Below are 14,727 nucleotides of genomic sequence, written 5' to 3' on the forward strand. Positions count from 1 at the left end.
TGTGCCCCGAAGTGTTGTATTTCTTACCCATCATTAAATTATTTCTCTTGCTGTTCCTTTCCTTAAAAACATAATAATCTCATGTCATGTGCTTTGAAAATGTAATTGTTAAAAGACCATTCAGAGAATGAACCTGTTCACCAGGACATGTTTTCATACCGTGAGAGGTTCAATGTGTGTACACTTAGCAAAACAGTCAGTGTGGAGAAGCATGTGGTTTATGAAAAGCTTGTGTTGTCCCAGACAGGTTCACACATGTTCCAGGTTTGAATTCCAGCACACTTGAGTTTTGTTTATCTGTTCTGATAAAAAAGAAAATGAATATGAAAGCATAAATAAAGATTGTGTGTAAAGTCATCAGAGAAAACATTATTGATGATACCACCAGGGGGTGATGTGTCCTGTTGTACATTTTTCTTTTGTTTTTTTTTATGAAGATATGCTTCACTGACTGCACTGGAGAGCTCAGATTTTCCAGTGTGAGTGACACTGCACACTTCCATGTTTGTTCAGGGGGTGAAAAGTTAGTTTATGGACTCAAGGTGTGGCTGCCACTCATTGTTATGTGTGACAAATACAGGAGTGGCTTATGATTAGTATTACACACACAAAGCTTCCGTTTCTTGATACAAAAAACAAACACATGCCACTTATTAATTTCAAAAACAGCTCTTTATTCCAAAGATGCTAAATAGATACATATATGACATCATTTCATGACCTGATTTTTAAAAAGTGTAGTGCTCTGCTTATTTATCACTATATACAAAATCAAAGTACAAAATTATTTGTGCAATGTTGCCAATATAGTAAACACCCTTGCTTGGTTTATCATTTGTAAATCTAATGGTGGAGTGGACTTTCTGGACGTGAAAATGAAAGGACAGCAGTCTCGTTTCTTTTCAGGTAGCATCCGAAACACCCTGTTTACGAAGCACTATGACACGGTTAAAAGCTGTTTCTTACTGTCACTTTTAATTTGTTTACTCTCAGCTGATGCTTTTACAAATTGAGCAGGAGAATCATTTGATCTGGCGGCAGCACAGACAGCACAGGCAGCACAGACAGCACAGACGCTGTGTGCATTAGTGTGGGGTGGTGTTGGTAATGAGCCAAAGTTAAACTGGCTCTGCTTTTTAAAAATCTATAGTCCACTTATTCAACATGAAAATTCATGAATTTTCACAACATTGATCCGAGGCAATGAATTTCCAGTAGCGGCTGTGTGGAAATCCAATCACATTAGCATAAAGGAGCAAAGCTAGGGCCATCATGTACAACAAATGAGACACACATCCATAAAACTTCTAATATAATGCTCCAATTCAGTGGCCACTGCACTGAACTCTGTACAATAAGTTACATCAACATTTCAACCATTTTAATGAATTGCAAAACGATTCTAATCAAGGGAATGTGTCTGATTTCAATCATCATCATCATCACCACCACCGCAATCGTCATCGTCATCATCATCGTCGTCGTCTTCTTCGCCGTCTTCTTCCTCCTCATCATCTCCGCTACTGGGTTCAGACTCCTCATCGTCTGAACTACCAACTTCTTTCTCCTTTGTCATTACTTTCAGGTGAACTGCCTCTTCAGGTTTACTGACGCAGCCCCCCGAAACAAAATCAGTCGCACGCACGCATCGACAAACACACACACACACACACACACACACACACGTAAACAGTAAGATGGGCTATCCATGAATTTGTGTAGCAAATAAACAAAAGACCCACGCTGGTTTACCTCATGAAAGATCCATTGTGAGATTTAAGCAGAAAGAATACAATACCCAGAATGCTCAGCTTGAAACAAACCCAGACAGAGTACCGCAGAGAACTGATGCACTGCTTCCTTTCCGTGGACAAAAGTGACCAAAACATTAGCACATACACATTTCTCCACCAAAACCAGTTCATGGTTCTCCAAGTTTAAAATAGAGAGGATATGACTCAATTCACTGCAGCAGTATCATGTTTGAAGTGTTTTTTATGGATATAATCATAAAGCTTCAAGTGATGATTCATGAAAGCATAATTCTATAAAACTCATGATAAAATAACTGTTTTTTTTTTGTTTTTTTTTAAAAAAGTAGTAAAAACAGTCTATTCCATGGTTATATGACAAAAAGAGCTGTGATTGGTGCGTCAGCTGCTGCTGTGAATTGAGGTTGATAGACAAGTTTCAAGAACAGCAAATTCATCCATATTTACATCTCCTACTCAGCAGTTTAAAAACTCTGAATAAAATTAAGTCAGTAGTTACAATCATTGGTAAAAACATATAAAAGCATATAAAGATGTGGCATTACAACAAATGGGAGGGATCGCACATTATATCTCTAATACTGAAGCAAATAAACTATAATAATATCTGAGAGAATCACATTGGAGGAGCAAACATGGAAGAAAAGACACCTTCCTCCCCTGCTTTCATTTGTCTCTTTCCAAATAGCCACACCAGTCCCGAGAAGACGAGGAGGAGAGGAGCTCCAGCCCCCCTGGCCCTCACCACACGGTCGGGTCCTTCCACTCTTGCTCCCGCGAGTGCATCTCAATGTCGTCTTCCGTGCCCCTTTTCCTGTAGAACCTCACTACCACAATGATAATGAGGAGTAACAGGATTACACCGCAGGCGCCTCCCACTGCTGCTGCCAGGATGCCGATCTCAGAGATGGACACTAGAAACAACCAGAAACAGTGATAACGGAGGGTGAGAGCTGAAACTTGTCTGTTGGGAAATTGAGTCACAGCAGCAGCAGAGAACAAAATAGAGATAACATTAGAATACATAAATACGGCAGAGTGTTCTAGTGGTTGAACACATTGTACTTCTACTTCATGTCGCATGTTTTCCACTTGATAAAGTGCTTTTGAGCAAGATGCCAAACCCCCAGCTGCTCGAGGGACAACCCTGACCTCTGACCTCCCTGTGGAGAGGCCTGAGTAATACAGTATAAATTTTCCACAAGGACCTTATAAATACACAATACACATAATAACTGAAAAGCAAAAATACTCTAACTACTGTAAACATGTCCTAAAGTATGCAGCGCTGCCAGTCTAACCTTTGTTGACAACTTTAAGGATGATCTCTCCATTACTGCCGTGCACATCTGGACGGTTGCGCACTTGGCAGATGTAGGTGCCATTAAAGGTCGGCGGCACATCCTGCAGGGTGATGGAGGCGTCTCGTCTCATAATATCTCCCGACCACACTGCACGGCCTTTAAAACGCCCTTGCTGGGGAGGGTATGGTACCTCCTGGTAGTAAAACACCTGACACACACACACACACACACACACAATCCAGTAAAATTGCAGCAAATGTATAACTCCAAACAAATAAGCAAGCATGAGGGTTTTATTCAGAGGATAAGGTGGTGGCTCTTCTTCTGAAGATGATCATCTTCTGTTTCACAAAAAAGCAGCTGCTATGGTGAGATGTGCTGCTAGCTGGCTAATATAGGCCCATAACTTCCATAGCTCAGTTTGGAGCCATAACTCAGGAACAGCGCTGGGCTGTGCTGCAATTTTGCCGTAGTGGCCACAGTACAAACTGCAGGTCTCATATATATATGATACCCAGAGACACATTTTGCTATACACATTTTCTGAGCAAGTCACTCATTTAAAAATACTCTTTGAACTGTCACTTTTACAAATATCAGGTGCTGTGTATTTGTTTAAAAGCCACCAAGAACCATATTAACATATTACTTTCCGAGCGTGGCAGAGATGGCCACCAACAATGGAAGATAACACACTGAGAACTATTAAAGGAGAGTAAATATTTTGTCTGACTGAAGAATGGAGATGTGAAAAAAAATTTAAGGCCATATAAAAACCATGGCTAGATGTCATAGATAATAACATTTAAACACAATAAAAACACATTCAAAGCATTTTCTCAAAAAAACAGTTTCTACTCACTGACTCATCAGATCTTGAATTCAGTGAACGGAAGTTCCAGGACACTATGGTGGTCTTAGGTGACAATGGGTGAGTGGTGGTGAATGTGCATTTGAGTTTCACATTTGTCCCGTTGAGTGCTTCCACCTCAGTTGGAGTGTAAATCTCAATTCCACTGACATGTCGCACCCCTGGAATAAAAAAAGTGAAAAAGGGGTTGAGACAGAACACTAATTAACAAGTAACCTCATACAAGAATCTTTAACAACTGACTAAAGTTATATTTCAGACTTCCAAGTTGTCTAAGTTTCTTATTTAATTCCTCGGTAATTCATTAAACCCTTTAAACAAGAGCAGAGCTGTTTGCAAAATTCAGTTCTGAAAGGCCTAAAGTGTCCTATACTAAGTTCACCTCCAGAAAAAAAAAATCACAGTAATTCTCACATTATAAAAAGGTTTTTCTCTGATTTGTAACTTTTTCTTTGTCATTCATAGATTAAACTTAGTTGTCACAGCTTATTTAACAAAGAAACTGTTAAGAATAAAGTGACACATGCCTCAAATATCCGGTGTCTGTTGTCTGATGTGCCAACAACTGCATATAATCTATTCTGCAGCCACTGCTTGAGATTGTTAGACCTGATTTTCTACTTTTCTACATGACTTCCTTCAGTAAAGTAAACAAGAGGTCAAATAATTCAAGAGCATCTGATAAATAGCACATGTTCTTGTATTTTGATCATATGGATCAGTGTGTATCTTGTTTTTTGTGCTACATTTCCTGCAGGTTAATGATTGCATGTGTGTACGAGTACAGAGGGTCAGATGGCGAATATTAAAAATATCTTCTGAAAAAAGCAGGTTTGAATCTTTGTGAATCCACGTCTGTTCAATCATCCATCTTATTAGCGACCTGAAAATGAAATTTTCCATGGTCAAGTATACTAAGTGAAGAGCAACTTGGCTATTAGTCTCCTTCAGGGAGTCTCATACAGTTAAATATTTGAGCTAAATCTGGATCACAGTGAAGAGCAGTGCTGCAGACTCTTCCTGAGGATTAAAACATTCCTTCTAATAAACCACAGAGAAGAAGAGCAAAGAATGTCTTGTAATCCCAGACAGAGAGGCATTCAAAAAATCATGACTGCAGAGCAAAATTAAACTTAACACTATATCTTTAAGAGACCCTACAGCAGCTTGTTTTATGTATTGTCATAAAACAATTCAGTGGGATTAATAAAAGACTTACCAAATAAAAAATAACCAACAACCCATTACTAAAGAGATGGAATGATAGTATCATTATAATATTATAACATAATTGACATTTATTTTTACAACAGATATAGGAATCAATAATAAATTTAAAATAAAATAAATTTCAGAAGCACCTCAAAGCAAGTTCAGCTGTCAGCCAATAAAAACTCTTTTATATACCGTGGTGGATTTGAAATTTCTACTTCTACTTTTTAGATAAAAATGACACGTTGTACATTTGTACTGTAGAGGTACAATATATTTATTTATTTAAATGTATCTATTTTTAATGATTTTGTCACTTGTTTTATTTATTGAATGATTCACCAGTTAAAAAGTTGTAAAGTTCTTTGATCAATATAATTTACTCCATTTAAGTGGGTGTCTTTGTCTCATTCTTGACCCTTTAAGCTCCAACATCAGATAAGATAAAAATGAAAAATGCCATTTTAACCCTTTAAGATCACATCGCCGCTCAGACTGTGCACCTATTTAACAATATATGCCAAAAAAATACAAAAAAAAAAAATCAATTTCTTTGTATTACATCTTATATCAAAATCCAATCATGTTTTCTTCCTTTAAATCAAAATATGACGTGTGCTTACGTAGGCTTGAACCAACCAACTTCAACCAATAATATCATGACATCCACCCATCAATCAATCTTCAACTTTTAGCGGCACAGTGCTAAGATTGATTATGACACGCTCACTTTTCAATATTCAAATCAAATTCCTCCCAACGTTACATCCCGCCTGTCTGTCCTGTTTCACTCAGAAATACGTCACGATACAGAAGTTAGATGCTCTCAAAATGCTGTTTCATCTGGACGTTAATTATTGAATTGTAGAAGGTGCAAACCTATCCAGTCGCCTCTCCGTTAGCTCTGCTAATTTTACGCTGACTCTGCTACCTGGCCAGTCGAGAATTTCAAATGTAAATACTGGAGTAAACATTGAGGAAAAGGTGGGGGGGGATAAACACCAGCTATGATCTAGACCACATAAGCAAGCAAAACCATCTCTGCATCCATCTCAACATCGAAGGAAACACCAAGGTAAATGTGGACTGATTAAACACCAGCTGTGATCTGGGCCACGCCTGCCAAACCTCCTGCTAGCCAATGTACAGGCGTTGGATAATAAACTGGACAGGATATCAAGAACTGAAATGTTCTTGTTTCATTAAAACATGGCTAAACCCTGGAATACTGGACAGCTCCATTCAACAACCAGGTGACTCTTTTTCGGTATACTGATCTGACAGAACAGAGAACTCTGGTAAGAAAAAAGGAGGAGGCGTGTGCTTTATGGTGAATAAGGATTGGTGTGACAGTGGGAATATTAAAATGCGATCCTGTTTCTGCTCACCTAATCTAGAGTTATTATTAATAAAATGCAGACTGCACTTTCTACCAAGGGAAATTACATTGGTCCTTATCACAGCAGTCTACAACCCACCACAAGCGAGTACAGAGGATGCCCTGCTGGATCTTTGCAAAGACTTGAGCTGCTAACAGACTGGTAATCCTGATACTGCGCTGATTGTTGCTGGAGACTTCAATCAGGCTAACCTTAAGAAGGTTATGCCTAGAGCTGCAATGATTAGTTGATTAATCAATTAGTTGCCAACTATTAAATCAATCGCCAACTATTTTTATTATCAATAAATCATGTGGTGTCATTCTTTAAGAAAAAGACGTCCAAATTCATTGATTCCAGCTTCTCAAATGTGAATATTTTCTGGTTTCTATGATAAATTGAATTTCTGAGTTGTGGACTGTTGGTCAGGACAAAAGAAAACATTTGAGGAAGCCATCTTGGGCTTTGGGAAACAGTCACTGACATTTTTCACCATTTTCTGACAATTTATAGACCAAACGACTGATCGATTAATCAAGAAAATAATCCACAGATTAATCGATAATGAAAATACTCATTAGTTGCAACCCTAGCTATGCCTGACTTCCATCAATATATTGACTGCACCACAAGGGGAATAAACACTGCGGATCACTGCTACACGCAGAGTTTACGTTAGCCAGCATATGCCGGCTTTTTGTTGGTAGCACGTGTAGTTATCCGGCAGATGAAAATATCGATGGCCAAAATGTCTGGTGGGAAATATGACAATTGCCAAATACATAAATAAATTAATTAATAGCATATTAAATAGCCTAATATTGCGTGACCTATAAGATATGTTACCAAGACAACTTAAATATAAACTTACATTATGCAAAAATTTGTTTTGCCTTTGTTGTTAAGACATTAAAAGATTCAGAGTCATCAGGGTCATGTGACTAAGTGTGGCATGAGGTTAAAAAGCTGCACACTCCATCAACAACCCTGCTCAACTGCTCAACAGCAGTTAACACGACTCCAAAAAGTCTTACCGTTTTCTCTCAGGTAACGTTACATTTAGCATTGGCACAGTGAAACAAACAAATCAGCCTGGAGCCCCACGGTTAAATAACATGTAATTGATCAGTAGGAAGTTTAACTTTTCCCCGGCCCCGGTGAGAGGCGGGCTCAGGGAGACTGCAGCAGGTGGAGGTGGTGGAGCTGCAGCTGCAGGCTGCCCGCATGGCTGCATATAATTAACAGTAGCAAGGCTATTTGTTTTATTTTATTGTTGTAGCCGATCTGCTCAGTTCACAAAGTTTGTGAAGAGTTCATTCTGCTGACGACTTTTAATAAAATACATTTGTTGGATCACAGTGTTTTCGTGTTTTACTGCTGTTTAAATGTAGGATATTACATGGCTATTTAAACATATGTCCAGTAGTTGTTCTATATGGCTGGAAAAAAAAAGTCTACCGTAAACTCTGGCTACACGCCATTCAGAAACAGCTACAGAGCAAAATTGCTACCCACATTTGGGAAGAGCAACCATGCGGTCGTCTTGCTGAGATCAAAGTATGTAAACAAACTATGACAAAGGCCCCCAGTGATGCGAGAGGTCAGGAAATGGTCAGGCCAAACAGAGGCCACCCTACAGTCTACACTACATGACGTAGTCTGGAGCACGTTCCAGGACACCACCGTCAACATCCCCAGTGACTGTGGCAGATTTAATTTGTGAAACAACAGAAAGAACTGAACTACAGTTAAATCAGACCACAACTAGAAACCATGGATTACCAGAAGCATCCAGGATGCCATAAACACACACTGCAGCGTACAACTTTCCACACTGCAGTGTGGAAACGTGGATAATTAAAAAGCAGCAGCCTACAATGAAGCAGTAAAGGAGGCAAAAAGGGACAATGGGAAGAAAGTGGAATGGCCTGATCCGCTGGAAGCAGCTTAGCAGCTGATAGTGGACTTTGGGAAGAAGCAGGGAAGGACCTATGCCCCGTCACTATCAGTGGGTCCTCAGCGGAGAAGGTGGACAGCTTTAAGTACCTTGGTGTCCACATCACCGAGGACTTGACCTGGGCGCTGCATACTGACTCGGTAGTGAGAAAGGCAAGACAGAGACTGTTTCAGCTCAGACACTTGAGGAAATTTTGGGTATTTCCTCAAATACTGAGGAATTTCTACTCCTGCACCATTGAGAGCATCCTGATGGGAAACATCACTGTCTGGTACGGAAACAGCATCGATCAAGAACGCAAAGCCCTGCAAAGAGTTGTTCATTCGGCTGAACGTACAATAGGCGGTGCTCTACCCTGTCTACAGGATATTTACATCAGGCACTGCAAGAATAAGGCTAGAAGAATCATTAAGGATCCCAACCACCCGGATAACGACCTTTTCTCCCTGCTGCGGTCGGGAAGACGGTACCGGATACACCAGGCAGCACTGAGAGGCTCAGGAAGAGCTTCTACCCTCAGGCCACTAGGATCCTAAATGAGGTCACTTCCTATTCTATTGAAACTCTTTTTAATGCATGAATTGAAGGAACTGGCGGGATTATATTTCACTGTGTTTGTACCTTATATGATTACATGTGACAAATTAACTTGATTGATTGATTGATCGATCATCTCTTCTTGTCAATGCCAGCATGCTGCAAACAGCAACTTTACACCAGGACGCCCCATGGATGCATGCTTTTTGAATTTATTGTCATGGATTGTCAGCAATGCTAAAGGTAAAAGGGAGTTATAATGTGTGGGCGACAAAGAACAGATCATACATTTGCATGACATTTATACCAACAACATGCAACATTTGTTTGCAGACCATACAGTGAAATTACAGGGGTGTTGAGTTTCTGAGGGGCGAGTGCTGTTCTCCCTTCAGCAAGTAAAAGATCTGATACCAAAGGCAAAATTCATACAGGACGCCTTAGCAGTACTAGGAGTGCTAAAACTTAATGATAAATGGATGTTTTGCAAACACACTGTAAACTTTGTTCAAGTAATGATTCATTTTCAGATATGTTTTTAGTTATTATTGTTCTTATCAGTTCAGTACAGTATTTGTGTAACACAGATTGAGCAATGAAACTGAATTAACCCAATAAAACTTTCATGAGCTTGTTTAAAGACAATTTTCTAGATAGTGAACTGACAAAAGAATGGGATGAATAAGCGGAGTCAAGATTGGAAGTGGAGTTATAAAATACTTCCTTTTAGACATCAATGCTAAAATCTGGTCTATTTGAATTGATGAACTAATTTATTTGTTTGCAAAATCATTTTCATCAATTGTTCTTTTTTTTATTGTCCAATTAAAACTCAGTCAGTGAAATGCTTTCCAACCTTTTGCAAGTCTCTTAAGGTGAATACTATTGATAGTCTGCAAACAAAAAACTGGCATGCAAGAGACATCATAATTTAGTTTAAGTTCTGCCAGAATATCTCCAGCACAGGAAAGAGTCTGGGAACACTATGAATCATTAGTTCTGTTCCCAAGCCTGCTCCATGTTATGACATGTTAAGACTATCAGTCATGCAACCTTAAATGTAACTTTACATGCAGATATCTTCAAGAACACCACTATTGTAGATACTAAACGACTGACTGCCTACAACCTAAATTGATGGTAATGCTGGAAAAGTTTTAATGTTAAAAATAAATATAATCTAAAGCCATAGGTTCATATGTAAATTCCATCAAAGTGAAAGCAAAGGGAAACCCAATACTTGTTTTCTTAAAATCAGGAATCCCACCACACCAGGTGATTCCAAGCTTGCCTGTCTGAACAGCTCCTCTATATCCACCAGCAGGATGTTTGAGCAAAACAAAATCTGATGTCAACACACAACATAAAGATTGTATTCTGTCTTCTTCAAATGTCTTTTCCCTTGTTGCGTGACATAATTTTGAAGTTTTTGGAATTAATTTAGCAGCAATTCAACTTGTTGCCGTAAATTTACCTTAAAACTTTAACTGCTGCTGACTGGTATTCAACAGGGATTAAAGCAAGAAAAGTGAGTCTGTGAGCCTGAAAAGTTGTCCAGGAGGAAATGTGTACAATGTATTCAATCAAGTATTAAATGAATTTAAAACTGCTCTATCAGGCATGGTGCCCAAGAACTTTAACCCCTGGGTATTCAATCTATAGTGTAGATCACTTTTATAGCTGTGATTCACTATACCAGCTGCCTGAATTCGAAAGTGCAGTTCTGCACGTTTTCATCCTCCTTCCCTTTTTACACTAAGATGAGGTTATTAGAATGTTTTGCCCTTTATACGCAGTTTTCATCTTCATTTAAGTAAGCACTTCAGTCAATGAAAGAGGAAACTGCAGAAACATATTTTCATTGGGGATATTTTTGGTCTGGAAAGAAAAACATTAACTCATGGAGCCTGCATGGTCTGACTTTTTACCCCCGAAAAATGAATCACAAAGTCACCATTACAACCACATGAGCATATTGCTGCTGTTGATTTGTGACAGTGATGACCAGTTACTATAGTTTAAGAGAAGAAATTTGTTTAACATAAATTATTGCTTGCTATGCTTTGGGAAAAAAATGTAAATAATGCATTCTGAGGATTCAATTATGTTCACTGATTTACACACAATTTTGGATTATATTCTAAATACGATGAATTGTAATGTTATGGATATAGGCTATGCATGGTGTGTATAATCTATATAATGGGGTAACAATCTAATATGACACAGTTAGTTTACTTATGGCCTAAAAAATGACCGTACAGTGAGCACCTGTGACATGAATGTATAAATGTTTATGTATTTATGAATGTACGGTATATGACGCGCTAGGCCAGTATATACGGTGTAAGCTTACCAGTAGGTTACTATTCACTAGTGAGCAGTCTTTGTTTTAAAGCTCGGCCTATAGGCCAAATGAAACTAAATAAGCTCCCTACAGACTCTCTATTATGCTTCTGTGTCCCGCAGGGAGAGGTGAGTAATGAACTTCTTGTCCAAAAATCACACTTTAAGGGTATTTAGAGAATTGTCACATTGTTTTGCGTTAGGAAAGATATATCAAAGTCCTCGGTCTCACACGGAAGTTGCTCAAACTCACCTGGCACCACCAGTCCTCCCAGGAGAAACAGAGGCCATATCCGATACATAGGATGAGACATTTATAATTAATCCCTCTGTTAAAGTCCCTTCATGTAAGTTTATTGGAAGGAATCACGTAAGTTACCGCTGTTTTATCGGAGCAAAAAAGGCTCTTGGTGAATCTACACTTGGCTTGTAAAAATGTGACACACCTGATGGGCGGTGTTAAACGACTCCTTCCCTTATTGCATAACCTGTTACCCTCCCTGACCAACCCGCTGCCCGACCTGTGCTTTTTCGGTTCTGCTGTCGTCCACCCAGAGAGCCTAAAAATGCAGACTAACAGACGTGCGTATTCGGTTTTTGGTTTTCTACTCGGAGGTAATTGCTGAGTGAAATTAGACCCTGACTTGTAAAGTAAATTCTCTGCTGACTGGTGCCATCTTGTGCCCACAGTTTCACAAAAAGAGGAATTATTCATTCAGGTTAAAAGTCAACAAAAATAGTATGTTTGAGACGCTGTGAGTAAAACTATAGAATATCTATAAAAATGTGCATTGTGTGGTCATGTTAGCAGCTTATTACCATCATTAAAGAGGCAAACAGACAGATTTAGTTCTGGATTAAATTACTAAAAACAGTAAAATAGCCCACACCTTTGTCAAGATGCTTATGTCAATACAAGTATCGTTATGGTCATTTTAATTACTGTTCAGCTTTTTTGTATATATAATTTTTTTTGTCACAATAATAAATTCTGAGTTATTTAGTAATGCTCCCAAACTGCCCCAAAACAACCACTGATTTTCCTTTGGGTACCTCTGAAGATACTCTGAATCACTTAATTTGACAAGTAAACCTATCTCCTAAAAATATAATTATGGCAAGGTTTAAAAAGAAACAAAATGAGTCACTGACATTTTTCAAAAACAGTACACTAATGTCCAAAAGCTTAGACAATTCATTTTGTTGATGTTCTCAGTTACTGCACCCTTGAATATAATATATTCCTGTAGAGGACATTGATGACGTTTAGTCAAATTTTAAATTCAACTCATTTATTTACTGAAAGATCCTCACCAAACATGTTTTAAGAGAGTTAAAAATATGCTGCTTTAAATAATACTTTATGTCTAATGTGTTTTTTCCACAAAAATGTTTATGTTGTGTTGTGTTCTTAAAATTCTCCTCTTCCTGATCCTTCTCCCTCATGAAAAATCCAGAATATATGAATATACAAATATTGCTCATTGCAAAAGTTTAACTGCTGCCTCCTACTTCATTGTAAAGTCTATTCTCAGTGTATGTGCACTTGTGTAGGTTGCATACTGGACCACAAAATCAGAGTTGTAGGAGGTGGTTTGGGTCAGAGGGCTTTGTGAAAAGGAGTTTGAATTCAATCAGTTGTGGGAGTTGTATCATCATTAAATCATTAAAACTTTCCCTACATGTCTTGAATTGCATGATGAGGCAGTTAAGTTTGCTTAAAACATCCAGCAAAAGAAAGTTAAAGTGTGATTAAAGATTAACTAGATATGATCTTAACAAATACAAATGACCCAGAAGGCAAACAAACAGTCTAACAGCGTATTGATCCAGGTTTAAGCCAGCATGCAACCTGCTGAATTTAAAAAAAGGACACCCCAAAGATTTTCAGCTACCAACAGAATATTTATTAAGTAAAAGTGATCTAACTTTTCACACTGAAATCTTCGATCAGCCAGGCTTATAGTCATTGTTCCACAGAAGGCCATTTAGATTTTGTAACATGATGTAGTACCAATGTATTGTCTCTAGTTCTAATAGAATACAATACTACTTATATTCACTCAAACACCTCTCACAACCTTCACCAATCGTATCAAACAAAGCAGTGAACCAATCAGATGGGTCTAAACCTGCAAAGAAAAAAAGAGGAGGAGAAAGTTACCCAGATGCTAAAATTGCTGTGGCTCAGATCCAGTCCACAACGGACACTTTCCGCACTTTCATCTGGCATACCACGTGAAATGATGGCACTTGGGCGGTCCGCTCCTGTTTCCCAGATCTGGGCCACAAGGAAGCTGTATGTCAACCAAGAACAAATCAGATAAATCAGAACTGGCCCACATCCAAAATACACATACCTGAAAGCACCACATCATTACCAAAAAAGGCCCACCTTTGATTTGGGATATTTGGGCCATATTTGCTTTTTTACATGTGGGCCATTTCAGGCTTACATCCATTCTGTCTGGGCCAGAAGAAGGCCAGAAGTGCCGCATCATTGCCTGAAGTGGCCCACTTCCATATGCTATCAGAGTAAGGAACAATAGTGGTTTGCATGTGAGTCTAATGGTACATTTTGGCGGTTCTGGTCAACTCATACAGTTTACATTTTTTTTTAAGTTTAGCCCAAAGAAGATGCCTGTGAATACCCACTAAATTGATAAAAACCCCAGTGGTAAAACTGCAATTCCACACTGATACATGGCTTTGTGTATATCAAATTGTCATAAAGGAATATCCTACTTGCAGTCTAGTTGATGACTCTGAGGATAACATCTCCATTTCTGCCCTGTACACCTGTTATGTTGCACACCTGGCAGATCTAGGTACCTTCAAAAGGTAGGGGACACCTGCTTCAGGATGATGGAAGCTTCTTTTTTCATAAACTCCCCACGCAACCTTAAGACGCTCTTGCTGGGGAGTATAGAGCATCCCAAGGTAGAAGAACACCTGAGAGACACACTGCTAAAAGTCTCATTTGCAGACAATATACTGTAGATTTTAAAGCCCTATAAAGTCAGCGCTGGATAAATAATATTTTGAACTGAAACACAATAAAAAGACATTTGAAATCTCTGCACACACTGACTTTTCGTTTCCTGGATGCAGAGGTTGGACCTTTCATAAATCCAGTAACCTGATCATTGAACCCTCCCCTGTACCCCCATCCAGTGAGGCATCTAGATAAACATATGTTTAAAATTTAGTCCTGCCCCACATGGAGGTCCCCTCCTGCCCCACTGGCCTCCAACAGTTATTTTACTGTTACTGCAAGGTGCTATTGCAAATAGAAGAATCCATTAAACCACGAGAACTGAACAATCTAAACATACAGCATTTTTGTTTA

At 38.7% G+C, this 14,727-nt stretch overlaps 1 protein-coding gene across 1 annotated transcript; it reads right to left on the reverse strand.

The window, feature by feature from the left end:
• Positions 1-756: 756 nt before the first annotated feature.
• mpzl2b (myelin protein zero-like 2b) lies at positions 757-11,986 on the reverse strand. The gene is made up of 5 exons (XM_042432141.1): positions 11,632-11,986; positions 3,939-4,108; positions 3,074-3,284; positions 2,518-2,686; positions 757-1,607 (listed from the first exon to the last, which is right to left on the reverse strand). Exons 1-5 carry the CDS (start codon positions 11,690-11,692, stop codon positions 1,427-1,429), a joined length of 792 nt encoding a protein of 263 aa, XP_042288075.1. The 5' UTR covers positions 11,693-11,986; the 3' UTR covers positions 757-1,426.
• Between the last annotated feature and the right edge of the window lie 2,741 nt (positions 11,987-14,727).

The sequence above is a fragment of the Thunnus maccoyii genome, chromosome 13, assembly GCF_910596095.1.
Source record: "Thunnus maccoyii chromosome 13, fThuMac1.1, whole genome shotgun sequence".
Taxonomy (NCBI): Eukaryota; Metazoa; Chordata; class Actinopteri; order Scombriformes; family Scombridae; genus Thunnus; species Thunnus maccoyii.

Bases quoted from the DNA above. Each gene is read 5' to 3' on its own strand.
- mpzl2b (XM_042432141.1), bottom strand. From the start codon at position 11,692: ATGTCTCATCCTATGTATCGGATATGGCCTCTGTTTCTCCTGGGAGGA. The intron at 3,285-3,938 runs GTGAGTAGAAAC...TGTGTGTGTCAG, and splicing joins ATTCAAGATCTGATGAGTCA to GTGTTTTACTACCAGGAGGT. The intron at 1,608-2,517 runs GTGAGGGCCAGG...GGGCTGCGTCAG, and splicing joins TGGAAGGACCCGACCGTGTG to TAAACCTGAAGAGGCAGTTC.